The sequence below is a fragment of the Pleuronectes platessa genome, chromosome 14, assembly GCF_947347685.1.
Source record: "Pleuronectes platessa chromosome 14, fPlePla1.1, whole genome shotgun sequence".
Classification (NCBI taxonomy): Eukaryota; Metazoa; Chordata; class Actinopteri; order Pleuronectiformes; family Pleuronectidae; genus Pleuronectes; species Pleuronectes platessa.
Window position 1 is genome coordinate 5,244,256 of NC_070639.1, and position 26,045 is coordinate 5,270,300.

The window sequence follows — 26,045 nt, forward strand, 5'->3', positions numbered from 1 at the left end:
AGAATTCACACAAAAATAAATGGGACATTTTTCCAATGGTCTGCAGACATCTTAACGTTAGCACACCTGGAACCTTGAGTAGACAGGTTCAGGTCCTGACAGTATTTCACATGATGGTTTGGAGCCGGACTGATGCTGATATCGGGTAGAAAATAAATCTGGGACTGATATTTCCATAAAAGGCTCATGTTGTCCGATTTTTTTCTTTTTCGTTCCACCAATAAATCAGCCTGGCTCTAGTTTGCAATGGCAAATGGCCAATATGTCCTAAAGCAGAGGGGTTTACTAAAATCTATTGTTTTGGGTTTGTTGTATTTCCTTCATATCTACTCTTTTATCAGACGTCTCCAACTTTTCTTCCCCATATTAAGCTCAACTGTGAGTGTCCCTGTACTCACACAACGTTTTTTCATACTTTCAGAAAACTGTCACATTCATAGTCTGGTGCAGTTATTAGCATTAGCGTGTAATGCTGTCACTGTGTCGACAGCTGAACTTTAGTATTGCTTATCTTCCTGGTAATGGTTTAAGGGGAAGATACAAGCTTGAAATGTCACATGTACGTTTGTCACTTTCACTCTAACTTTGCTCCTAACAAAAACCATATCTACACAACAAGTGTTTTTCATTTGCATCATTCTGCTGGCTCACGAAACATCAATGCTCTCTAATACTCACTGACAAACAGAACATGCTAAATATCCTCCCATGAATTTGTTGCATGCTCAGGCATAATATCTATATTGCTTGATCAAAGCTCCCGGGTTTGCTCTGTGCCTTTTTGATTTACCTGGGCTATTTAATACATTGTTGTGCTTGTGTATGCCATGAAAACAGCGTTGATGCCGTTCAGCTCTGAAGACCTCTTGCGTTTGATGTGGATTCCTGCTACATGTGGAATTCCAGTCATGTGATAATAAGTGGTCATATAGAGAGAGGAGAGCATAACCCCTGATCCGGTTTATAGATGATCTTTGGCCCTTGAGGTGAAAGTCCTCTTTGATCTCCCTCCGGTCATGTCCTTATCGGCGACTGACCTCTCCCTCGTCGATGCTTCTATGCCGGCCTCTGTTTCAGTCTCTTGTACAATCCGTTCGGTATCAGGGATGCAGTGGCATGTCACTGGTTGTACTTAACACGAGACACTGAGTGTCAGCTCACAATATTCTAGTTCATTTAACAATGAGTACAGATGCATTTGAAAACCTGTGGTTAGGTTTGGCACCACCTTGTGGACTCACTCTCTCTCTCTCTCTCTCTCTCTCTCTCTCTCTCTGTCTCTGTCTCTGTGTGTGTGTGTGTGTGTGTGTGTGTGTGTGTGTGTGTGTGTGTGTGTTTTATGGCCTGTAGCTGTCATAATCAGGTGGCGGACGAAACCTCCACACATAATAGTTGCTATTGAAGCCCCTAATCACTTTGATGTGGCCCTTTTTAATCCTCACGGGTTAAGGCATCAGGTCTCGTACACAAAGATCTTTTCATCTCCATTAATGTGATCATTATCATGAATTATGCTGTTTAGTCGACTAAGTTTAAGAGTTCAGTATAAGTAAGAGGGCAGATTGTTTTTGGAGATTGGACAGGGGTGAAAAAATGTGGAACTTTACAGGGCATGTGACAGAAGTTACTGACGCTCAACCCCGACGTGCAGCGAGCCACATGAGGACTTGTGAACGAGTGTGAATGCAGTTGTGTTGTTTTCACTTAAGAGGCAAACTCCATCAAAATTTTCACCACCTGGGAGGTTGAGTTTTTACCCCTGTCTGTTTACTTGTCAGTAGGTTGATGCAAAACTTCTTAGTAGATTTCCATGTAAGTTGGTGGAAGGAGGACGAACGGGACAAATATTTTTTTTCACTTTTTCACAAATTTCCCTGGAATAATTCATGCATTTTGAAAAAGAGATTCTGCATATTTAAGGAGCTGATGTCACAAATAACATCCAGATTAAGGTGATTTAAACATGGTTATGGTATATGGTATGGTATAATAACTTATACAAATAGGGCAACAAACCTGTAACCACCGTCACTGATATCAAGTGGATTCTGTGGAAATCAACAGATTGTGTTTCTACAATGGTTTGAGATCTATTTCTAAATGACAGGATTTCCATTCCACTGTTGATATGGGTCCATACTGCTTAAAGTACATTCAGTAAACTGCATCTTATTCTTACCTGTAAATAAGTTTAGACAACTGATACAAATCTGCATGTTGAAAAAGGTGCAAATAAAACAAAAGAGGCAAGGACAGGAAAAATGAGGGAACGAGTTAGTTTGGTCGAACGTCCTCCATTCTGCAGGTTTTCCTGCAAGTCTCTGGGGAGCTGGCAGCACATTAACAGCATCCACTGAGCCTTTCTAATTTCTATCTGTTGTCATGAGTGTGTGGTTAATGGTCGGCTAACCATGTGTGAACAGGCCTGTCGGGGAGCCGCCAGTGGCTTTTGATAATTGGGGCACTGCTGCGAGTCTGAGTAACAACAGGAAGAGAAGTGACAGCTCCTGCTGCTACAACCAGAGAGCAGGAGGGAAAACAGAGGAGAGCGTCCAGAGGAGGCCGAGTCACTCGAGGTCTGGAGCCTGTTGCTGCTCTCATTGGAGTGTTTATGTTTCTGTCCGTCTTCGTGTGAGCGGAGGACACCTGAGAGCTCACAAACCCAGGTGCCAGAGTAGGTCATTATTCACAGATTAACCATTATTAAAATGTTTGATCCAACATAGAGGTACACAAGCAGTATCTAATACTTTTAAACATGTATTTGTACCAGCCCAGCCTGAATTAAGCCGCCTATTAGACATGCACCGACTTCTGGACCTGTTCTCAAAATGTTCTGGAGGGACTGTCTATGAGATCTCAAACGTCTGAATAGTTGCTTCTGTTCCTATTTGTCCTGCCAGCACTTGGTAAAAATGTCTGGAGTTAGCCCAAGTGAGAATACATCAGGAAATCAGCGAGCGAGTGGGCGTGTTGATGACGTTTCTATAACACGACGGACATGAAACTGGAAGAATACAAATATCTCCTCAAGAGATTCAAGAGCTTTTGGCGAAAGGGCCGACGCCGGTGTAAAAATGCTGTCAACAAAAACACGTAAAGAATGTTAAAACGTGATTTCCGCAGTGGAATTCATACGTCATGTCCTGTCCCCTGCATGATCTACCCAGACACCACCCATCACCTGAAAAATTCTGGATAATATCCTATTGTTGTAAAAAAGATCTGATCCTCTTATGCATATACTTGTCTAAGGTCACTGTTTTAGTCATAATTATAGGGTGTTTTCACCAATTTCCCAGGGGATGATTCATGGATCTTAAATTAAAACATCAGGCATTATTTGGGGACTGATTTATTATTCTTATTTGGTGCAGCTCGAATAAATCTAAGGGGACTGTTTGACCTTGTTGGAGGAATGCACTCTCCCCTGTGCTAGTTTTAGTTGTGTTGGTATAAGTTGTACAGTTGAAGGTGCTTTTGACTTTTAGCCAATGATAGTGGCCCAGCACACAGGAAATTGTTTGCCCCAGAGGTAAAATTCTGCTCTACCTTTCCCCGAGTGTGCGGCGTCTCACTTGTGTTTGTCCTCTGGAGTAAAATCACGTTCTGCGGCTTCTGCAATGAGGCCAAAATGTGCGCTGACTCAGGTATTATGCAAGAGGGCTTTGGGCCGGATGTTCTGATGCTGCCGGGCTGCCCTGTGAGCGTCCAAGGAAAATTCTTAAACAGAACGCTATGACTGTAGCTGTTGTTGCTGTTATGTAGGCCAGCGGCACCCTGAAGAGACAGCCATGGAAAGAACATTGCATAAATTAGAGGAACTGACCTTACCTTTGTCTCCATCGTCGTCTAACTCAAAAAAGGAGAAGAATTGAAACAGCGTAGCCACATGGTTTTAGTGTGTGTAACACACTTAATCATGTGCGTGTGTGTGTTGCATAAGGCCTTCCTGCTGATGAGGCTGGAGCCAGGCCTTGCCCGAGAGTCTGTCCCTTGGTGAGCAGACGGTAACACACATGCATGCAGGAAGCACACAACTCACAAATCAGCTGATGCTAACTGCCTTGATACACAAGATAAGCACAGACTGCTCGTCTGGCTGCGGTGATATAAACCCACTTGGCTTATATAAAGGAATTATTTATCTGATTAAGTGTCATACTTTACTCATACTTTACAAAATGATCTGTGTTCGGATGCTGATAGAAATTGTAGGGAATCTGTTTGGCAAAATTTGTCGATGAGATGTAAACGTTCATTTATGCTGCGTTTATATACAAAAAGCGATAAGCATGTTTCAGAAGATGTAAACATCCCTGCCCACATCGGCCATGTATCCTTTATGTTGGCATGGTTTTTAAGCAAATACACCCACTAGAGGGCAGCGGGGAGTCAAGAGTTTCCGTCAACAAGAACGCGGCGGTTAATGTACGTCTAGAAAGAGACAAAAACAGCAGTTTGTCCCTGACCCCAAGTAACATCATAGAAATGCCTGTAGTTTCTTACCAATTCGCAAAGTTTCTCCTCAATAAGTTCCGCCATTGTTGAAATTTCTTCCTCGTGATTTATGATCATCTTGCTTGAGCCATTGGCTAAACTGCCTATGGCGTACGTTGAGTCTCGAATTCTGCACACATAAAAACCTCCAACCATAAACGTTAGGGAGCATTTCTGCTCCTTGTGAACATTTGGCTGAGATGAGCGTGAAGTCACACTTCCCTACGTGCTTGCCACTGTTCAACACCTCCCTCGTCATGTTGGATTTTGAGACTTTGGAGATGGGAGCAGTGTCAGATGCTGTTCCTGGAGACAGAGCTATCAGAAACGCTCGGCCGTCTGATTTAGTTCATTAAGGGGGTGCAACAAGGTTGATCAAGAATCCGAAAGAGATAGGAGAAAGAAGAAATTAACAGAAAATGAAGAAAGATCTGATGAGTAATAGATAGGAGGGAATGAAAAAAGTAAGAAATGAAGCAGAAACTGTCTGAACCAGACGATGATTAAAAGAATAGAAGTGCCTCTGTGAGCCACCAGTAGAGCTGCAGCGCGAGGCAGCCTGGGGCCGATAAAAGGCAGCTGGTCACTGGCAGAACTGGTGCCAGACAAGAGCGGATCACAGGGTCAAGCAGCGCCAGCACAGGACAGCTTCAGTTCAGCTGAGATTTCACCCGGACCACATTTTCTAAGCAGTGGCTCTGAAAGCAGGAGAAGGAAATTGTCCCTATGCAGTTGTATGCATACTACATGTAGAGTGAAAAGAGGTAAATGGAACCCGTGAGCAAAGGCCCAACATTCTCCTTACGGAACCATACCTAAAAATCTAAATCCATATGCTGTGAGAAATCAATAAAAAACTTGACAAATCTCGTAAGTGAATAAAATCCTGATCCTGAATTGCACCAACTTTTAATGGGTTATTCCTTGACCCATACCACCTTCCACAAAGTTGTGTGGTCGTCTGTACGTTTTTTTTAGTGCAATCCTGCAAATTAACAGACAAACAATGCAGATGAAAACATAACCTCCTTAGTCGAGGTAAATATAACCCCTGTAGCAATCAGACAGTAAATTAGCTTCCCCTCAAACTCTGAATACACCGTTACGTTTTATTTCATAAAGCAGAAAACGTTGAAAACATTTAATTGTTGCATCCAAGTTCTGGATGAAAGTGAAAGTGAAGCATTCCTCTTCAACAGGACCATGATCCAAAGCAGACATCAACATCCATCATGAACTGTACTTGTGGAAACAGACGCTGTAGGTTCAGACGTCACAGTCTCCTGACCTGAGCATCACCAAAAATAATCTGTGGGAAGATCTTAAACATGCTTTGTGTGCAGGTCGGCCTAAAAATATCCCAGAACTTTTAGTGATCTACAGGAAGAAGAGTGGGAGAGAAAAAAGAAAAACCCTGAATCAGGAGCAGAAAAATCCCTTGCGCTGCAGAGACAGTTTAATTTGGTGTTAACATGTGAAGAAAGGCTTGTTTTTAACATGATTGTTTGTGGGTCTTTTAACTTCGAAAATATGAAACGTTCAAAATATGCAGCTTAATTTGCCTGGGGCTGTTTTTCCATATGCAACATAATTATAGCTCTGATGAAACAAACCTCCATATTAACATCTCGGTTTAATTTGTAATAATGCGTCTCTTTTATTTAAGATAAAATAAATTCTCCTGTTTCTGCTTCCTCCGATCCTCAGTTACTGTTGAAGGAATCGCTAAAGGCTCTGTTTGTCCCAAACCAAAATAAACACTGCTGTGAAACCAAGCCCCGTCACAGATCTGTCTGGAAGGCGTTTCGTGCAACTTGCTGTGTAGTTAGAACCCTCTCATATCTGTGTTGTTATTGGTTGGCCAAAGTTATTTTCCTTTAATTGACCAAAGATGGACACAACATTAAAGGGGACATATTATGCCCATTTTACCACAGTTGATATGGTTCCTTGGGGTCTTAATGACATGTCTGTAACATATTTTGGTCAAAATACCACAAGGATCATTTAAAACAGCACCTTTTTTACCCTGTCTAAAACAGCCCTCCTCAGATTGACCTGTTTTGAGTGCCCCGCCCCCCTCACCCCGAGTGAGCCCCAGTGTAGCCCCGAAGTGGGAGCAGTGGGAGCCTGAGCTGGCGCAGCAGCAGCATCCTTCCACACTGTTGAGTCAATGTTTAGAGATGTCCCGGGGGTCCCTTGTTTATGCGGCCACTTAAATGTCTGACGGGTAGCAGCAGCGAGCTAACGCTAGCCGGGCTCCACCAGCCCGGTTAGCTCGCGAGCTAACGTTAGCCGAGGAGCTCGCGACATTACGGACTGAGTATAAACTCTAGTTTATGGTTTCTGAAATAGTGGAACCACAAAAAATAGCGGGAGTTGTTTTTTCCCAGAGTTTTTGGAACGGTAGACATGCCTGATACCCAAATTAACGTGTAGAAGCACTAAAAAAGTGGATTTTCATAATATGTCCCCTTATGTAAGTAGTCCTCACGGTGCAACTTTTTCAAATTTCATTAGATTCAGTGTCTCCTGCGCTCACTGTCGACTACTAGAGCGAAAGTCTCAGGATTTTAACAAGCGATTTTTCACCAAGGAAACCTTAAACTGGACTTAAACCCAGCAGGTCTCTTTCTCACACCCTCTCCCGCTCTTATTTCCGTCTGCAGCCCGCTGTCGCCTGTGATGTTGCATCGGGCTTTGGGAAGGGGCTTTTCCTCGCTGCCTCTCTGTGTCAGTGGAGATTGATTGTGATAATCCACCAGGAAATCTCAGCCTTGTGAATAGATTCAGGACCCGTGAGACACAGAGGATAGTCAAGCTTTTACACTGCAAAAGATATACGATATAATCATTTTTAAATCTAAAAAACGTTATCTAATATTGAAGCATGAAATCTGAGAAGGATTTTGATGTAAGTTTGTTTTTTTGGAGGGGGGGGCAGATAAGCACCACCTGGTGGCTGGATGCAGTGTATGTCAAAAAATCCTGCCTCATCCATGTTAGCGGATTGGACATGGACCAAAAACTAAAATATATTTGTCTCAAAAATGGTTTATATCATTTTAGATTTAGCATGGCTGGGATTGTTCGCTGAAACAAGTTAAACCTCAAGAGTCCACATAACATGAGTTCAGTCCATTCGAGGGTTTTGTACCTCATCAGTCATAGGACGAGAAGTTGAAGCTTTTTTTTATGCTTCAAGTCAATTAACCTGTATTTTTCACACAATATATAGTAGCACAATATGTACGTATTGGACTCTACGCTTGTGTTAAAATAACTCTGCTTTTTAAACAGATCAGTTTTATGTGGACAGTCGTTGCACTCACTGTCCAATAATGATTAAATATAATGATGAAGGGGGAATTAAATGTGCAGTTATCCAAGTAAAGTATTACAATTATATTAAAGTAATCTTCTGTGTATACTTCATATATGTATTTAATTTGGATGAATCAAAGTGAATCAAAGCTCTCACCACTGAGTCCACTCCTCCTGTCAATCCCAATCTTCACCTCCGTCTCATCTCTTCCCTCTATTCCTCTTCCTCCTCTCTTGTCAACCATGGCTGCCTCCCTCCACCCACGGTGATAGACCTGCTCCTGAGTCGCCAAGTGTCCGGTTTCACTCGACCTCCCATGCAACAGTTCCCAGAAAACAATCAATTATTCTCGGAGATGTGGACCTCAGAGTAGGGACACTTAATCCTCTTCAACTTGAAAAGCAAATGAAGTAAATTTAGGAGTCTTCAAGTCTAAGTACATTAGAACGTGTTAGTGCTGTTGGGGAAAAAAAGAGTCTGTGAACCCTGTTAAAGGACCATAACACTCGGACACAAATTACTCAGAAATGCAGCTCCCTTTTATGTGGATATTATGGGAACATAAGTAACCTTCTGCCCACACATACAGCACAAACACACCCTGTTCTTGGCTGTGTAGCAGCCACTTACCCTCTTAGATTCATGTGAGCTTGTTTGGTTTGAAACCTTTTGTTTATTCATGGCTTCTTCTTCCTCTTCTTCCTCTTCTTCCTCTTCCTCCTGAGGGTCTGCCTCAGAGAACCACTTCTACTTCACTTCTAGTCAGGAAACTGCTACGCTATCGAAATCAAACCACGGAAATGTTGCCTATTCTCAAATGTATATAGCTGGATGCAGCATTTCCAGAATAGACAGTCATCTGCTTGATTGATGTTTATGTTTAATATGGTGAGTAAAATTAGATTTTGTAGGATTGTTTTGATTCAGGATGCTTCTTGTGTTTTTCCATCATACAGGTAGACTGTATTTTTAGAGGTTTTCTATAAGGTTTCCTCCTGTAACTGTGAGCAGTTGCTCAGCAGCAGACTACTTTAAACCCTTTTGACCCTTGATTGCTGCAATTTGTCAGTCAAACCTGAGCACAGACATTATACACACACGTTTTATAAGATTCATTATGACTCACTTTCAGAGGACATCGTTATTTCTACCTCCGTTTAGGCAGGGTTTTGTAATTCAACCGTGAATTCATCAAGTTGAGGAATGTAACCACATGTGAATTATATACAACTTGAAACAACATCAAATTACTTTGGAAAAAACACACAAAAATAAGATTTTTCTGGAGCATTGGCAATAAATAGAATGACATAAGTATATCAGCAGCACAGCAAGCTGAAATACTTACAAAATATACATCTCATAGTTTGAACAGTATTTGATGTGATGAGGAAGACTGCAGCACTAGCACGTGCATGCAGATATTACACAGTATGTAAGCCATGGTCTTTTCCCAGTCTTTCTGTTGGGCTACATGTGAGTGACAGAGAAGGGAAGTGCTCCTTTTATAATATAAACATGTTAAGAATATAAGCGTGGACAAAGTATCAACACTGTAGGAACTGTCTCCCACAGCTTCACCTCCTCTACCTGTGAGCTTGTTCTCTTCTTCCTGAGAGAAATGGATTCAGTCCAGTGGGATCATCTGTCCTTCTTGTGTGCTGCTGTGAGGAAAGCCATGAAAAGGCCTCAGTCACAATCAGACCTGTGCTGTATCAGTTTACCTTGTTCTCAGGGTGGGGAGACTAACTTCTTGCAAGTGCACAGTTCATAACAAATCTATTATCCCCCACTTCCTCTTCCTCTCTCTCCTCATGCCATTTTTCTTTTTTTTGCCATAACAAGTACTTTAACAACCAGATTACAGACGTTTTGTCACATTCAGGGAACATCTTGACAGAGTCGTCTACTCCCCCACCACCACCTCTCTGTTCCCTCTGATGTACTAAGATGAAACCCCAGGGCGGTTTCTAGTGTAAGAGTTTTATGGGCTGAGGCAAAGCTGGAACACTTTGTAAATAAAGTTAAAAAAAAAGTTGAACTGAACTAGAACTAGATCTTTATATTAGGGATTAAATAAATGTTGTACCGATATATCAGCCGATAAATAAATGTTATTGAGGCTTAATATTTTACATATTAACCATAATCTTGTGAATAAAAAGGAAACACAAATACAACCAAATATACAGAACTAAATTAAATAAATATACTTTATATGTAAAATGTTAACATAATTGACATGTTTTCTTTATTGTTTATAATTTGAAATATAGGTTTTCGCTGTAATGTCTTTGAATGGATCATGATATATCAGCTGATTAAATCATCACACTTTAGGTATAACACTGGTTATTTAACAAAAAGCTATAAAAATGTCTTCTATATTTAAAAGTTTTCTTTGTAGCATCACAACAGAGAAAGACTCGGAGACACTTACCCGAACTTCTTCCTCAGTGACGTCCACCTGACGTGGAACAACACTCCTTCCATCGACACGTCCATCCAGAACATTCCAGGGTGGGAGGGAAATAGGAACACATCTCTCTACATAAAATGTTAAGTTCTGTCTCTGTTGTCTTTCTGCAGCATCCTGTTTGCCGACATCGAGGGTTTCACCATGCTGGCATCCCAGTGCACAGCGCAGGAGCTGGTGATGACTCTCAATGAGCTTTTCGCCCGTTTTGACAAACTAGCAGCGGTAAGGATGCAACCACATGCATGTATGTACAATATATATCATGCACACAAACTGTGTGATAGTTTAGTTTCCAGACTTTCATTTCATGTGTTTTAACTATATTCTGAGACAACACTTAATAAAGTAAATCACCAACTCTCTGCACAGTTATTCAGGTTCCAGAGATAAGGCATGACTGTGATACACTGCGTGTTTCGGATAAAAGCATCTGCAGTTCTACTGGCTTTGTTATGTTTCACACTAGTTTGAGGTCAGACAAGCCTGATCACATTTCTGTGTGTTCCTGAGAACCTTCTGGTGACTGTGACTGAGGTGATTCATTCACACATTGAGGGTTAGAGGATGATTCAGCTCAATAACACAGCGTACACCCGCTCTACACCCTGTACATGACAACAAGAGGAGACAAAGTCACCTGCTTTTCCTTGTGTTTGACCTGTGGCTGCAGCCGGACCTGTGGACCTGTGGTTTATGGAGAGCCCCACTATGCACAGCTTTGATGCTACTGTCTCGTCGGTGAACCAGTTTAACCACAGGTCGTGTTATGGTCTTCACAGTTGAGTGATGGAAATGTTTTTTTTCCCCTTTCTGTTTCAAAGCCCATTTCTGGAGTATCTGTGCATCTGGGCCTCTGACAGCCAGTGGCCATGGGCATTATGTTTTCGGGTTGTCCGTCCTTCTTCACAGCTTTTGCCATCTCTCCACTCAAACACACGTTCATACAGTGCATCTATGAGCTTTCTCTATCGCACATCAATCCCACAGCATACGGGCGGGGACCACTTCGAACATAATGCGACTCCTCTGGTCGTCCTGTAGCCTGGACCAAACATTTGTAAATTAGCAAATGTGGCTTAAATATCCCAAAACAAACGTGGGCCTCTTTTTGTAAACATGTGGATCTCTTGGCAAGGTGTAATCTGGATGTGGACCTAAAGTGGCCCATGTGGTACAAGGTGAATTTGGCCCAAATATATTCAGGTCACCTTTGGCTGACGTTATTTAGCTGTGGCTTACTTGTGGCCCTGATCTAGTTCTTAGGAGCAAGTGCCATCCTTCCATGTGGTATGTGGGCGGGATGTGTGGGACGTGGGCCAAAACAATTTAGCTGTGTGGGAGCCGGCACAGTTGCAAAGGGGCAATTTGGTTTTCTTTATCTTGCCCAAGTACACTTCAACACGCGGAGTGGGGGAGACTGGGATCGAACCGCTGACCCACTGGTTTGGGAAACTTTGTGATTGACAGCTGAAACTGGCTGACAGACCTCGATACCGCAGCTCCACATCGTGCTACTGCGCAGACTCCTACACTCCTAGTTTCCTGGATATTTTGGCTTCTTTTGTGAATAGTGGGAGGAAGTGAAGATGCGTCGTCCATCTTTATATAAAGTCTGTGATGCATGGTCTATATCAGCCGTACATCACAGCCTGGGGGTTGAGCTGGAGGAGTCAGGAGACAGTTCAGAGCGGTCATACTGTCGTTGAAACGCATCCAAATGCAATCCCACAGGGGAAGAGTCATTCTTTGCATGAACTGGCTGAATCCTTAATTTCTTCGAGGCTTAGTTTCCATGAGAGAAGATGTACATACGGCCAAACTGAGAAAGGGAAAGATATATTTCTAAGGTGCCCTGATGTCTGAGTATCCACATCTGTTAATTCAATGTGCTCCTTATGTCAATGGTTTTTTTTTTTACTTAATTGAAAATGCAGGTAAAAGTCTCCGCATCTCTCCAGAGTTTAGAGTTTCTGCTTCTATCTCCCGCAGCCACACGTTGGTTTAGAGCTTGTTTCTAATATCTGAGCCACAGCTTCACATTCACGAATATTGACCGTTTACTTTTGAAGCCAGAAGCTTCAGTGTTTGTCCAGTAAATGCTCAATAAATGTAATTTGTTTGTAAAAGGGGAAGCGATGTGCTAATCAATTGTATTTTTCATGCCTGCGTGGAAACAGGCTTAAAGGCATTATAAAGCAGAAAAGCTGCTGCTGACACTTATGTGAGTGCCCCAGACACACACACACACACACACACACACACACACACACACACACACACACACACACACACACACAAACACACTATCTTTCTCTGTGTGTGCTCTTTGCACAGTGAGGCTTTTTGTATGTTCCCAGAGCCATGTGCTAGAGATACTCAGGAGGCTGTCATGAGACACAGAATTCTCTCGAGCCCTACGGACACACACACACACACACACATTAGACACATTGCAGAGTTCTTTGAGTTATGAGACTGATATATAAATAATATTAATGATAATCTTATAATGTTATCAAACACTTTGTGGAGGACTTTTTCTTCTGTAAAAGGTATACTGTTATACTGAAAAAAATTCACTTACTCCACAGGCACATAAAAATGGTTCCACATAAGATAAAATCCTCAAAAGAAAAAAAAATCAATTTCTAATAGACTAATAGAACAAATAGAACAAATAAACCTATGGCAGTGTCGCCAACAAACAGGCAGTCAATAAAGGTGCAGTAAAATACGTTAAGTCTCCAATATAAGTGTGGTTACAGATTTCATTTAAAAGAGGTCGGTGGCTGTGTTGACCTGGTTTCCTCAGGCGGTTTGCTCCATGGCTGTCTACTGTCTCAAATGTGAGTTAAAGGTCAGACGAGGAGGCTAATCCCGGCCGGACACGGTCCATTCTCTCGAGTCTTTTTAAAATCCTGCGTTCTGCAGAGTTTTATGTAATGAACATGTGAACTTCAGCCCAACGTGTGCATGTGGCCGATTTAGTCCCTGCAGCCTCAAGGTCACCGAGTGGAGGCGCGAGGAGATGAAGACGTGTGAATTGATTTCTGCGACCTTGGAAATATTGTGATAAGACGGCACAATGACTCTGAGTTTGAGAAAGAATTCTGTTGTTATTTCACCGACTGGACTGGATCCGCTTTCATAAGAGATTCCAGATCACACACCGAATCATATGATCCTGTTTTTCAGAATAAGTTTTAAATGATTGCAGGGTAAATAGAGAGGCATAGGACCCGATGTTATTACAGGTACCATGGTGTTCTAACTGGATCCCGGTAATGCAATGGTTTCTTCTAATCACTTTTAAAAAGAAGTGCAGTGTAAGTGAAGTGCAAAATCGGTGAATTATGACTTCCTCAAGTGACTTATCCTGCGATTTTACAATGTAAAATAGGCCTTTAACCTTATTACATCCCGAGGGAGTTTACATCGGTCATTGTAACAGCGGTGTACATTCCGCCACATGCCGACACTAACCAGGCACTGGACGAGCTGCATGCGGTGATCGACAGGACAGAGACATCACGGCCCGAGGCTGCGTTTATCGTGGCCGGGGATTTTAACAACGCCAAGATGAGGAAAGTCCTGCCGAGATACTTCCAGCACATCAGCTGTCCGACATGTGGAGCGAACACGCTGAAAAAAAGGTTTACACTCCCGTCCGGGATGCGTTTAAGGCCCTCCCCCGCCCCCCATTTGGCAAATCAGATCACGTTTCAGTTCTGCTGCTGCCTTCCTATAGGCAGAAACTCATGAGTGACAGACCGGTGACTCGGACCATTCAGCGGTGGACTGACCAATCAGACTCTGCTCTTCAGGACTGCTTCAGCCCGACGGAGTGGTGCGTGTTCCAGGATGATGACATCAACACGTATAGGACGCGGTCATCTGCTACATCAGCAAATGCATCGATGACGTCGTACCCAAGATTACTGTGCGAACATCTCCAAACCAGAAGCCCTGGATTAATGGTGACGCCCATGCTAAACTCAAAGCACGGACTGCTGCCTACATCTCAGGGGATCTTGAGGAGTACAGGAAATCCAAGTACGCGCTCCGGAGTCCTATTAGCAGTGCTAAGAGACTCTACAGGGACAAAGTGGAGTCCCACTACAAGGGCTCCAACACCAGGAACATGTGGGCCGGACTGAGAACCATCACAGACTACAAAGCCAAGACCAGCAGTGCTGATGTAGTGTCTGCATCTCTGAACACTTTTTATGCACGCTTTGAGAGCAGCCCCCCGGCTGTGGAGATCGAAGAGGCCCAGGAGGAACGCTGCCCCCCCATAATATCCAGGGCAGAAGTTTGGAGATCACTGAACCGGATCAACATACGCAATGCACCTGGACCTGACGGCATCCCTGGCTGAGCTCTCAAGGTGTGTGCAGATCAGCTGGCAGATGTTTGCACAGACATCTTCAACCTGTCACTGCTCCAGTCTGTAGTCCCCGCATGCTTCAAGAAGACCATCATCGTCCCTGTTCCCAAGAAAACTAAAACCCTCTGCCTGAATGACTACCGCCCAGTAGCACTCACTTCCATCATCATTAAGTGCTTTGATCGGCTGGTCCAATCATTCATCACCTCCTCCCTCCCTGACTCTCTGGACCCTCTTCAGTTTGCCTACAGGTCAAATAGGTCGACTGCAGATGCCATCTCCCTCACCCTCCACACTGCCCTCTCCCACCTGGACCAGAGGGATACATATGTGAGAATGCTGTTCATCGACTACAGTTCAGCATTCAACACCATCGTGCGCCTGAAGCTCGTCACCAAGCTCAGAGACCTTGGGTTCAACATCGCCCTCCGTGAGTGGATACTGAACTTCCTGATGGGCAGACCACAGGCGGTGCGGATCGGCAGCACCACATCCTCCAACCTGACTCTCAACACCGGTGACCCCCAGGGCTGCGTGCTCAGTCCTCTCCTGTACTCCCTGTTCACGTATGACTGCGTGGCCACCCACAGCTCCAACACCATCGTCAAGTTTGCTGATGACACCACTGTCATAGGCCTGATCGCCGGCGAAGATGAGAAGGCCTACAGAGAGGAGGTCAGAGCCCTGACATCTTGGTGCCAGGACAACAACCTCCATCTCAACGTCAGCAAAACGAAGGAGCTGATCGTGGAATACAGGAAGAGAAAAGGAGTGGAACATGCCCCCCTCTTCATCAACGGGACCACGGTGGAGCGAGTCCACAGCTTCAGGTTCCTCGGGGTCCACATCACTGATGACCTGACCTGGACCCTTCACACAGACTCCATCAGGAAGACGGCCAGGCAGCGGCTCTTCTTCCTCCGCAGGCTGCGGAAGCTCCTCATGGACTCCAGGATGCGGTGCAGGAGGAAGAGCAGCCGGATCATTAAAGACACTACATTACATTATATGTCATTTATCTGACACTTTTGTCCAAATCAACTTACAATAAGTACACTCAACATTAAAGAGGGGCCATTCAGGGGTTCAGTATGTTGCAAAGGACACTTCAGCATGCAGATGGGGAAGAGTGGGAATTGAACCGGCAACCTTCTTTTTGGAGAACGACCACTCTACCCCCTAGGCCACACTGCCCATTTCATCCCAACCATTTACATTTTTGCCTGCTGACATCTGGCCGACTGTACCGCAGCATCCGAGCCCGCACCATCAGGCTCAGAGAAAGTTTCATCCCCCAGGCCATACGACTTTAAACTCCTCTGAACTGCAATAACTCCACCAAACCAGGACCGTGGCATATTTCATATTTGCATATTTGCACTATTGCACAAATTGCACTATTATTGCTTTATTTTTCTCTTCATCTGTAAATATATATATTTAGATATAGAAGAGAGCCTGTGACTCAAGCATTTCATTGCCAGCGACTGCTTAATGTTATTGATGTGCATTTGACAATAAAAATCTGTAGTAAATCCAAGGGAAGAAATAAAGAGTGGCCTCAAGTTTCAGTAAGTTGTTTTTGTCCTGTCAGGAGAACCACTGTCTGCGGATCAAGATCCTGGGCGACTGTTACTACTGTGTGTCGGGGCTGCCGGAGGCGAGGGCCGACCACGCCAGCTGCTGCGTGGAGATGGGGATGGACATGATTGAGGCCATCTCGTAAGTTACCACTGTGGTTCAACAAGGATCTGAGCAGTAGCAGGACGCTCTGTGAGGAACCCACTGGATGTAACGAGTTAACAGGTCATTTCAAACATCTGAATAATATCACTGCTGCTGCTGCTGCAAAAGGCAAGAAGATCTAACCTGTAAGTGAGGGCCGAGATATTGTTGCTTCTCAGGATTAGCGCCACCTATGAAAACCTTATCAACAGCACTTCTAGTTTGAAACACATGACTTTTATTAACACTAATGAACCAGTGAGCTCTGCGACACATGTATCAGCAAAGCAACATGTGAATCAATCCTTTTACAGATTTCCACTCTCGGTAATTCAATATTCTGTGATCTTGCAGGCTGGTACGGGAGGTGACTGGGGTGAATGTGAACATGCGAGTGGGTATCCACAGCGGCAGGGTGCACTGCGGAGTGCTGGGCCTCAGGAAGTGGCAGTTTGATGTCTGGTCCAATGACGTCACATTAGCCAATCAGATGGAAGCTGGGGGCCAAGCTGGGTATGTCTCCACGGTTATCGTCTGGATTCTGACAAACTTTCAAACAGTCCCTGTTAGCGTTGTTCATGTGATTATACAGTGTCTGGACGTTCATCCTTTATCTGTGTGTGTGTGTCTCTGATTTCAGGCGTATTCATGTCACCAAGGCCACTCTGAACTATCTGAATGGGGACTATGATGTGGAGGCAGGAGACGGGGGAGAGAGAAACGCCTACCTGAAGAAGAACAACATCGACACCTACCTCATTGTGGGCAGCAGTCAGAAAAGGGTAAGGTCCTAGTGATAGTCTGAATTTGTTTCATTCGCAAGACAATTTAAGAAAATGTTTAGATTTAAAGCTGGGCCACAAAAAAACATTTCACAGGGTTATTAACTCTGCCATGGAGGCTATGCCCATGGAACTTTGTGGGAGGACGGGACAGGGGCCAAGACCCCCCCAATAAATTTTGGCACAGATCTGGACAAAGACAAATCACTTTCTTTAACATTGCAAGACAGGACGTTGTTGAACACCTTAACCAGTTTCCTAGGGAATCATTCTTGGTCACTGATATCTATGAGTGTGTGCTACTTTGGATGAAGCAGATTTGAATGTGATTTCATTGGGTGTCGCCTTTTTTCATCTGCTGTACGCTAACGAACGGGGCTACACACCTGTAACTGCCACCTAAGTCCCGCTCAGCTCAAATTAATTCATGTGCATTAACAACTTACATGTATCATCAATACTTTTATAAGTATGTCAAAGCAAACGTGCAGGTCTGTTGCAGAATTGTTGATGGAGGTTTGTGCTCTACTGAGAGACTTTTTTTAAGTTTTAAAGAAAAGAAATGGTGCAGTTTCAGTAATGTTTATTTGAAAATGATCATGTGAAAGCTCGAGAAAAAAGTATAAAAAGTTTCTTGCACATTCATCATGGATGGATCTAATCTGGAGCCTTGAACCTGATTCTAGGTATTTGATTCCACTCACTCCATGTTGCACACTATTTCCAAACTGGGATTTTGTAACATACGTTTCAGAGGAGTGAGTTCATCTCTGCTTTCCTGCACAAGCTCCAGTTTCTTTATGACTGTATTGGTTTTATCAGCTGTCTCTGTCCTCCAGCCAGTCACAAGCTCAGACTATAGATAGCGCGTCATGTGATATCCTCCTCTCAATTTGCTGCTCATGCCTTGAGGCATAAGGACAAAAGTTCCATCTTAATTTTTTGGGTTACTTTTCACTTTTATATCTTTTTGATTTATTCTTTTTTTTTGTGTGGAAAAAAGCCTCCTAGAGAAAGAGTGCAGATATCAGATCCTTAGAAATTAAAAAGAAATTTAACACAACAATGATAGCTGAAATTGATTATTAATCTTAGGCCAAATCATGCAGTATTACAGTTGGATAGTTTTATTAAATGAACTTTATAAAGATGTGAGGTAAAGGTCTGCTGTGCATTAATTCTTGGCTGAACTGTGTGACAGCTTCTTTAACATCATCTTCTTCATAAAATCTACAGCATGAATAAGATATCATCAATGTTGGATCCAATTAAACCTTTTAAATTGACACTTTTGTTAAGCTTTTATCATAGTCTATCTTGCTGTTTTCATTTCAAACTCTAAATGCTGATAGGAAGGTGCAACATAATAAAACTATTTTCTTTAATATAAAATATCCGGTCTGAAGATTTTTCACTGAAGGAGAAATAGATATGTCACCGTGTAAAAATACTTGAGTAATATTTCCAATTCAGGATTTATACTTGTAATGGGGTATGAGTACTGAGCTAGAGTGGCACTTAACTGAGCGCATCCTTCTGCCAAAGCTCAACAGTCTCCTTACATTCAATTTAGCTGCACTAAATTACATTTGGAGATATGTCTCTGTACAGTTCTAAAGACATAATAAATGGATCTTCAGGCACAAAACTAACTAATCTAAATGTCCAATCTTGCAATGTTATAGAAAGTGATCAAAATGATTTGTGGATCTGTCTCCTGATCCGGATCCACAGCTAAATGAAACGAGTTCTTCCCTGACGCATACTGCTGCCCTCCACCAGGTTTCATGGAAATGTGTAGTTATAACTCCTGAGAAAAAGTACTGGAGTAAAAGTACTTCCCACTCTTTATGTTTTTATTGCACAGCACTTTGGTTCTGGAATCAATAATAAATGCTGAACTTGATTTGCCCTCACTGTCCATTTCTGTATCTCCGTCTCCTCCAGAAAGAGGAGAAGGCGATGATCGCCAAAATGAACCGTCAGAGGACCAATTCTGTCACCCACAACAGCGGCCACTGGACCGACCGGCCTTTCTACAACCACCTGGGCGGAAACCAGGTCTCCAAGGAGATGAAGAGGATGGTGAGTGAAACGTTGTCATATTAAATGCGTCCTGACAACAGCATTTCTATCGGGCTCATCTGTGTCACAGCCAGGTGACACCTCTGCCGGGATCTCATCTCAGCTCTTATTTGATGTTGAAGCCAGCACATTGTTCATACCCATAATCCTTTGATGTGCAGCCGTGATAAGCAGGCACGATGGCCCTCCATGCTGCACGCCGCCTCTCACACCTCACCCTGCGCTCTGAGAGGCTCTCAGGAGCTCTCAGGGAGACAACAGCAACATGTAGGCGGGGGCGCCATGCAGCGGGTACCACAAGCAAAAACAAGAGACCGCCCCCGTCCTCCAAACTTCACCCCCCCCTCTATTCAGTTCGATTCATAGGAAGAGCTTGAAATGAGCCGGTGACAGCGCAGGGGATGTGACCGCATTGAGAATCGCTTTTATTTACGTGCCGTGGCTGACGCTCCCTGCTGCTATGACCCGGCAAACAGTGACTCACACAGTGAATGGATGCACCCACATCTGAAACACACAAACACACACACACACACACACACACACACACACACACACACACACACAGAGGATTGTTTTTTCTTCACATCCTCACTCCACCCACTTCTCACCATGAATCTATTATAAGAGCGAGAATGAGAGCTGCGTCCTCAGTTAAAAGATCACTGTGCATAGATTTCCACATCAATTACTTTTATATGATTATCAGTGTTTTGACACACGGTTCTGATTAAAGATCAACAAGTGGGTATTTAGCATGATTAGCAGCAGCTGATATGACTGAACAAAACAAGAAAAGAGCGCCACCTACTGAAATTGTAAAAGCTTTATTCCTAAAGACTAAACAACAGGATTATCTGCAGAGATTCTGGCTGAGGAATTACCGGTCCTGAAGGTTGTGCCAGTGCCTTTTTGTTTTCCTCAAATAAGACGTGTGTGTCACCAGTGTCTTTGCACCTTAACTTACCGAAAACTTTCGAGAGACATTATCGCTTTTCTCTTGAACTTCATTTGTCAAAGTTTTTTTTTTTTCTCTGGCTTGTCACTGTCTCCCTCTGTATCTCTGCTCTGCTCGTTAATCACCCGACAGCTCTGGAGATAGAGGAAGTTGTGCAGCGTGAGGAGCCGGAGACACACAGAGGGCACGAGAGAGAGAGAGAGAGAGAGAGAGAGATTTAATAGACGTGGCAGAGAGGCAGGAGTGTGGTGGATGGAACGTCTCTATTTGTTTTGTAAATCCAGACACAGACATGAGGCTGAGCGGTGGAACCGTCGATGAATTCCAGGATTTTACTCATGTGTTTTTCCCTTTCTACTGTTTATTCAACCTCTGTCATATGTGGAGGTGATGAGAGGAGTCAGTAGAACAGGCAGGAGGGCATACGTGTTACCTTTAGCTTTCCATGTAGTGTTTTGTCTGCCAGATGTGCTCCTGATGTTCCTTCAGCATTAACATTAACGTTTTTATGCACAAGAGGGAGCTAGAGAGACACATAATCTGTGTGTGCAGGACAGTGGTTTGCTGTTACATCGTCGAGTCCACAAAGAAAATATCTAATTGTGACATGATGCAAATAGACTAAACTTCTGAGAAGGTATTTCAGGGTCTCAGTATCTTTAACTAAATACACATCAAGCAAAGAAAATCAGGAGGATGAGGGCTGAAACAGCTGATTTAATGTATCGTATTTGAACCCACAAATATATTATTGGTTTATTGATTCGATGTCCCTATCACAGAGTTTTGAACCTACCACTTTATTATAATTTATTATTTAAAGATTAAAATTAAAATAGCTTTAACTAATTTGGAAATGATATGAACAGGAATCATTCAACTGAATCGGTAGATGTGGTGGTTCAAAGCTGATTCACTATTTTTTTTACTTCCTTAATCTATTTAAAGTATATTATCATTTATAATTTTTAAATCTTTATCCATCTTTTGTGGATCGAACATATAGGGCTAACAAAAATAGCCCAGTCTTGTTGATAAATAAATAAAGTTCCCAGTTGTTGCTGTCAGACTTTTGGAGCTTAGACCCCCCTAGTGATGTCATCGAGGTTGAAAAGGGGGTGTGGCCATGCCAAGTATAGTAGACTGCCCCTGGTGGTGGTTGAGGGGATCTAGAGAACATTGGACCCGACCTGGGCTCTGGAGGTGAATGAGGAGGAGGAGTGTCGTAGAGAATCACTGAAGCGACAGCTCACGGCCATAGAGAGGAAAACAGGTTTAAAGCAGCAACGACACGATTGAGATCACGGCTAAACCTGATTGGGTTGAACACCCGACAGTCAGCTGATTAGAAGAGGAGAATATTGTGAATGAAGGAGACACAGAAACTTTTCCTGATTTAGCTTAATTGCAACTCCAGAATTTGCCTTTTCCAGCTGATTGTTTTTCTTTTGCTCATTTCTCTTCTCCTCTTGTCTCACAGGGATTTGAAGACCCAAAGGACAAGTGAGTAGTTTACTCTCCTTCTACGTTATTCTGTCTTTCTTCTCATCCAGCTCTTTGCCCTGTCTTCTTACCTGTCTGAAATCCATCTGCACTCGCTGACACTTCCTCCTGCACCCGGCACAGATCTTCAAATAAACTCAAAGAGCTACACAGCAGTTACTAACAAACTGTCATTGGCTCTGACTGGTAGATAGTCTCACTGTTGATTTATTCATTCTGCATTTAGCTTCCCACCCATTTGCTTACAAGCATAAACAAAGAAATACAGGTGGTGATGTTAAAGACACCAGGAAACTGTCAGAGCTGCACTGTTCATAAACAATTAAGATTTAGTTTAGTTTTCATCCTGTTTTCATCCTTCGTGATAATAACAGAAAGTTAAACTCCCTCAGTTTAACTGGCTGCAAACTCCCCTCATGTGCATCAATACGTCAAACACCACAGGAGGATACAGGCAGCAAACTTAATAACTTGAGTTCTTGATGGATAATTTTAATTTTTGACTTTTGCAAAGGTCCAAATATAATGTTAAGACCCTTAACTTATTCCCTAAATTGGAGAGCACATACAGTACCTCCGCCAAGGTCAGACAGGCAGGTTTCCTAGCTGATAACTGATGATAAATAAGAATGTGTGGTTCGATAAGATCCACCTGTCCACCAGTGTTTGTAAGTGTGATGAAGTTTAGTAAGACTTTTAATTGTTTATATTATTTAGTCAAAATCCAAATTATTGTTTGCCTTGAGATCATGTAAACAAAAAACACTGACCTGAATCAGTAATCGTCTCAACACAGCTGCAGAATTTCAATCAATGGAAGTGATACTTAGTTTAGTGTTTAGTCCAAGATGAGACGGATCATCAGATACTTTTCAATTTGCAAACACTTATCTAAACGTTAATTCACCTCTGAGTTCAGAAAGAGGTTAGGGTCGATTTACAAGTTTTCCTTCAGTGTCTCTCAGAAAATGCTTTTTCAGTTTTTCTTGATGTGTAAATGTCACGAAGTCTCATCTTGTTTTATTCAGGCATTTCAATTTCAGAAACACACAGGAAAACTTAAACCCAGAGGACGAGGTGGACGAGTTCCTGGGCCGGGCCATTGACGCGCGAAGCATCGACCGCCTGCGCTCCGAACATGTCAAGAAGTTCCTGCTCACCTTCAGAGAGCCCGACCTGGAGAAGAAGGTTAGGGGACACACACACACACAGACACACACACACACACAGACACAGACACAGACACATGCACACACACACACACACGCAGGCACACACAGGCAGACAGACATTGTGAGACATACTGCCTAAAAATAATTGGCCCGTGAAAAGCAATCTTCTCTGTGCAAAGGTACCAGGAACCAAGTAAAGTATCAAGAGACAGTGATGATACTGAACACCAGTATCTGCAGCTTATATTATTCTATAATATAAAATATATATATATATTATATTTTTAGAAAAAAGAGCTGTACAGAAACTACAAGGTAACTCTGAGTAGGCACACTTCAACATTTTTTACATATATTGAGATCAGATACAGCTTTTAGCCAGTAGAGTGGCCTTAGCTAGAAGCCGTTTTCATTTAAAGCTTCAGTGTGTAGAGTTTAGTGACCTCTAGTGGTGAAGTTTCGTGTTGCAGCTGAATACCCCTCACCTCACAATCCCCTTCCAAACATCAGAGAGAACCTGTGGTAGCCTACAGTTGTCATAAAAAATCTAAAGGTGTTTAGTCTGTCCAGTGTGGGATGCTGTAAAAAAGATGGCGGTCTCCTTAGAGAGGACCACCTCCTGATGTAAATATAAAGTATTTCAATATAAAGGGCCCATTCTAGGGTAAATAAAACAATAATTTGTACAATTTAGATGAAAAACACTTTTGAAAACATCACTAGGATTATTTGATATTCAGATTCTGCCAGTAGATTCCTTTCACCTAAATCTTACACACGGGACCTCTAAGGGAACTGTTGCCTTGTCGGAGAGGAATGTATGAGCATCTTTTTTACTGAATGTAAGAAAGGTCTGTCATCATGTGTTGAAGTGCTGTTTCCTTCTTCTCCTCTCCCTCCGTGCTGCAGTATTCCAAACAGGTGGACTCCAGGTTCGGAGCCTACGTGGCCTGCGCCTCCCTCGTCTTTCTCTTCATCTGCTTCATCCAGATCGTCATTGTGCCTCCGTGAGTCAACACTCGGATATGAAATACTGCGGCAGAGAAAACATCAGGAGACGCATCATTCTTCTTCACGTGCCCCCATTACACACTCAAATTGTTGTGATTAGAAAGCGAGATGACAGTAATTTGGCTCCTCGCAGACGCATCTGTTGTTGCTGTCGTTTTACCAACAGCAGGATGCTAACAGATGCTAACATCACCCATGTGTCTCCTCCCCCCTCTGAGTAATGAGCACTGTCACACATGTCAGACAATAAGGAGTAACAACTGCAAACAAATGTATAAAGTGATGGATGACGGAGTCTGGCTGTAATTATAGTGGATTATTCAAATAATCTGCTGCAGAAAAAGTATTTTCAAATACAGTGACAGCACAACATCAGGGTTAATCCCTGTGAATTGGCTGCAAGACAGGTTTAACAAGTTTAAAGCAACACTATATGTAACTTTTTTCTGAACAACAGTGCCATCTGCAGCCACATGTAATGATAAAGTGGTTTTCATTTAGAGAAATGTCTATCAGTGTGCTGGGTGGAGCTCTGACTGTGTCGTCCCACTCACTGCACTGAAACACGACTGAAAGCTGGATATTACCCATGATCCCCGGCTTCCTGACCCAGAGGATGCAGCTGTAACGAATCCATCAAACTCTGTTTAGAATTCTTCTTATTTTTAAAGTTTCCAGCTGAATATTGGAGAGAAACTCTGGTTCTAGTCTTTTTGAACTGATCTACTGTTCAGAACCAGTTCTCAACTGGCTGGGCCTGGTTCTTTGACTCTCAGTCAGTTCCACACTTCTCACAGGAGACTGTACCCACTCTCTAAAGTTACACAGAACAGACTTTCAGGGTGAGGAGTGGGAATGAGAGAGGAAACATTCTCCATATTTCCACTTCCCAGACTTATTGTACATACTTCAAATTGTAAATATCTTATTCTATCATCCAAATTGCGCAGTCATTTTCTTTACAACGTATTGCACGATCCCTTCTCTAGTACATACGATTTGTTTCCCATTTTTTTCTATATTTTCTGTATTCCTGTTTGCACAAACACACCAAGCTGCTATTTTAAGTTTAAGTATAGTTGCTTCTAAAACAAGCAGGTCTAAAAATAATAAAACATAAACATTTAATTGAAATAGCCCTCTATTTCTGAAATATAATTGATGCATTGTTCACATTGTACAACAAGGAACATGTGAATGAAGATTTATTGAATCCTGATGAGTTAGAGTGGAAATTATTTTTATTTGAATTGATTTGAGAATTGTGTCTGGTGGTTTTACCGACGCCAGCCTCAGAAAGCTGTGGAACATTTAGTGTCTCGATGATCCTCTCCAGAGTGAGGATCATCGAGTCAAGTTCTAGGGTAGGACTAAAAAATTGTGAACAGTTTATAGTAGCCCTAACGTCATGCTCAGGTTCCGGTCGGCTGTTTTTTCGCTCGTGCTTGTTTGCTTTAGAACAGAAACTTACAGCCGCACTCTAATCCCCTCCTCTTTCTTTAATCTCTTCTGTATTCAGGCTTTCCTCCCTGCCCACCTCTCTGTATTGATCTCCTTTAGTCTGCCTCTTTATTAACCTTTCCCCCGGATCCCTTCATCTCACCACTCCACTTCCTGTCTTAACCTCTCGCTCCTCCTCAGAGCCCCTCCTACGCCGTCTCCTCTCATTGTTGAATCTGTTTCTACTCTTTCTCTCCTGTATCCACTCCTGTCAAATTCATGCAAAAATATGCCGTTAACTTCCCTTGTTTTCCAAGCTCATTATCCCCTCACCTGCAGTATCTCACAGAAACTGTAAATTATTTAAAAAAACGCCAGAAATAAAATGTATATTTAAATCTTCTCTCTGTGTTGTGTGCAGTTCCAGTCTGATGATCGGCTTCTTCATCACTTGTCTCATTATCCTCACGGCGGTGATGTTCGTCTCCGCTGTTTACTGCTGTTTCGGGGTGAGTTGTCTGTGTCTGTGATGAATGGCAGCTCCGAGCAAACTCAGTTCCAACACATTAGTCATTTCTTGAGTGAATATAGGATTGTTTTTAAGATGCAGGATTCAGTTTTGTGGATTGAATATCAGCAGAGATGGACTGACGGCTTTTTCGGTTCTTTACCTTTTTA

At 42.9% G+C, this 26,045-nt stretch overlaps 1 protein-coding gene across 1 annotated transcript in view; it reads left to right on the plus strand.

Moving 5' to 3' along the window:
* The window catches only part of adcy5 (adenylate cyclase 5), a 67,429-nt gene that overhangs the window by 35,384 nt on the left and 6,000 nt on the right, over positions 1–26,045 (plus strand). The window contains exons 4-12 of the mRNA XM_053439909.1: positions 10,415–10,526; positions 16,286–16,413; positions 16,771–16,929; positions 17,057–17,198; positions 19,146–19,283; positions 21,722–21,744; positions 22,788–22,932; positions 23,826–23,923; positions 25,789–25,876. Coding sequence (XP_053295884.1) covers positions 10,415–10,526; positions 16,286–16,413; positions 16,771–16,929; positions 17,057–17,198; positions 19,146–19,283; positions 21,722–21,744; positions 22,788–22,932; positions 23,826–23,923; positions 25,789–25,876 — 1,033 coding nt within the window. The remainder of the gene's footprint in view (positions 1–10,414; positions 10,527–16,285; positions 16,414–16,770; positions 16,930–17,056; positions 17,199–19,145; positions 19,284–21,721; positions 21,745–22,787; positions 22,933–23,825; positions 23,924–25,788; positions 25,877–26,045) is intronic.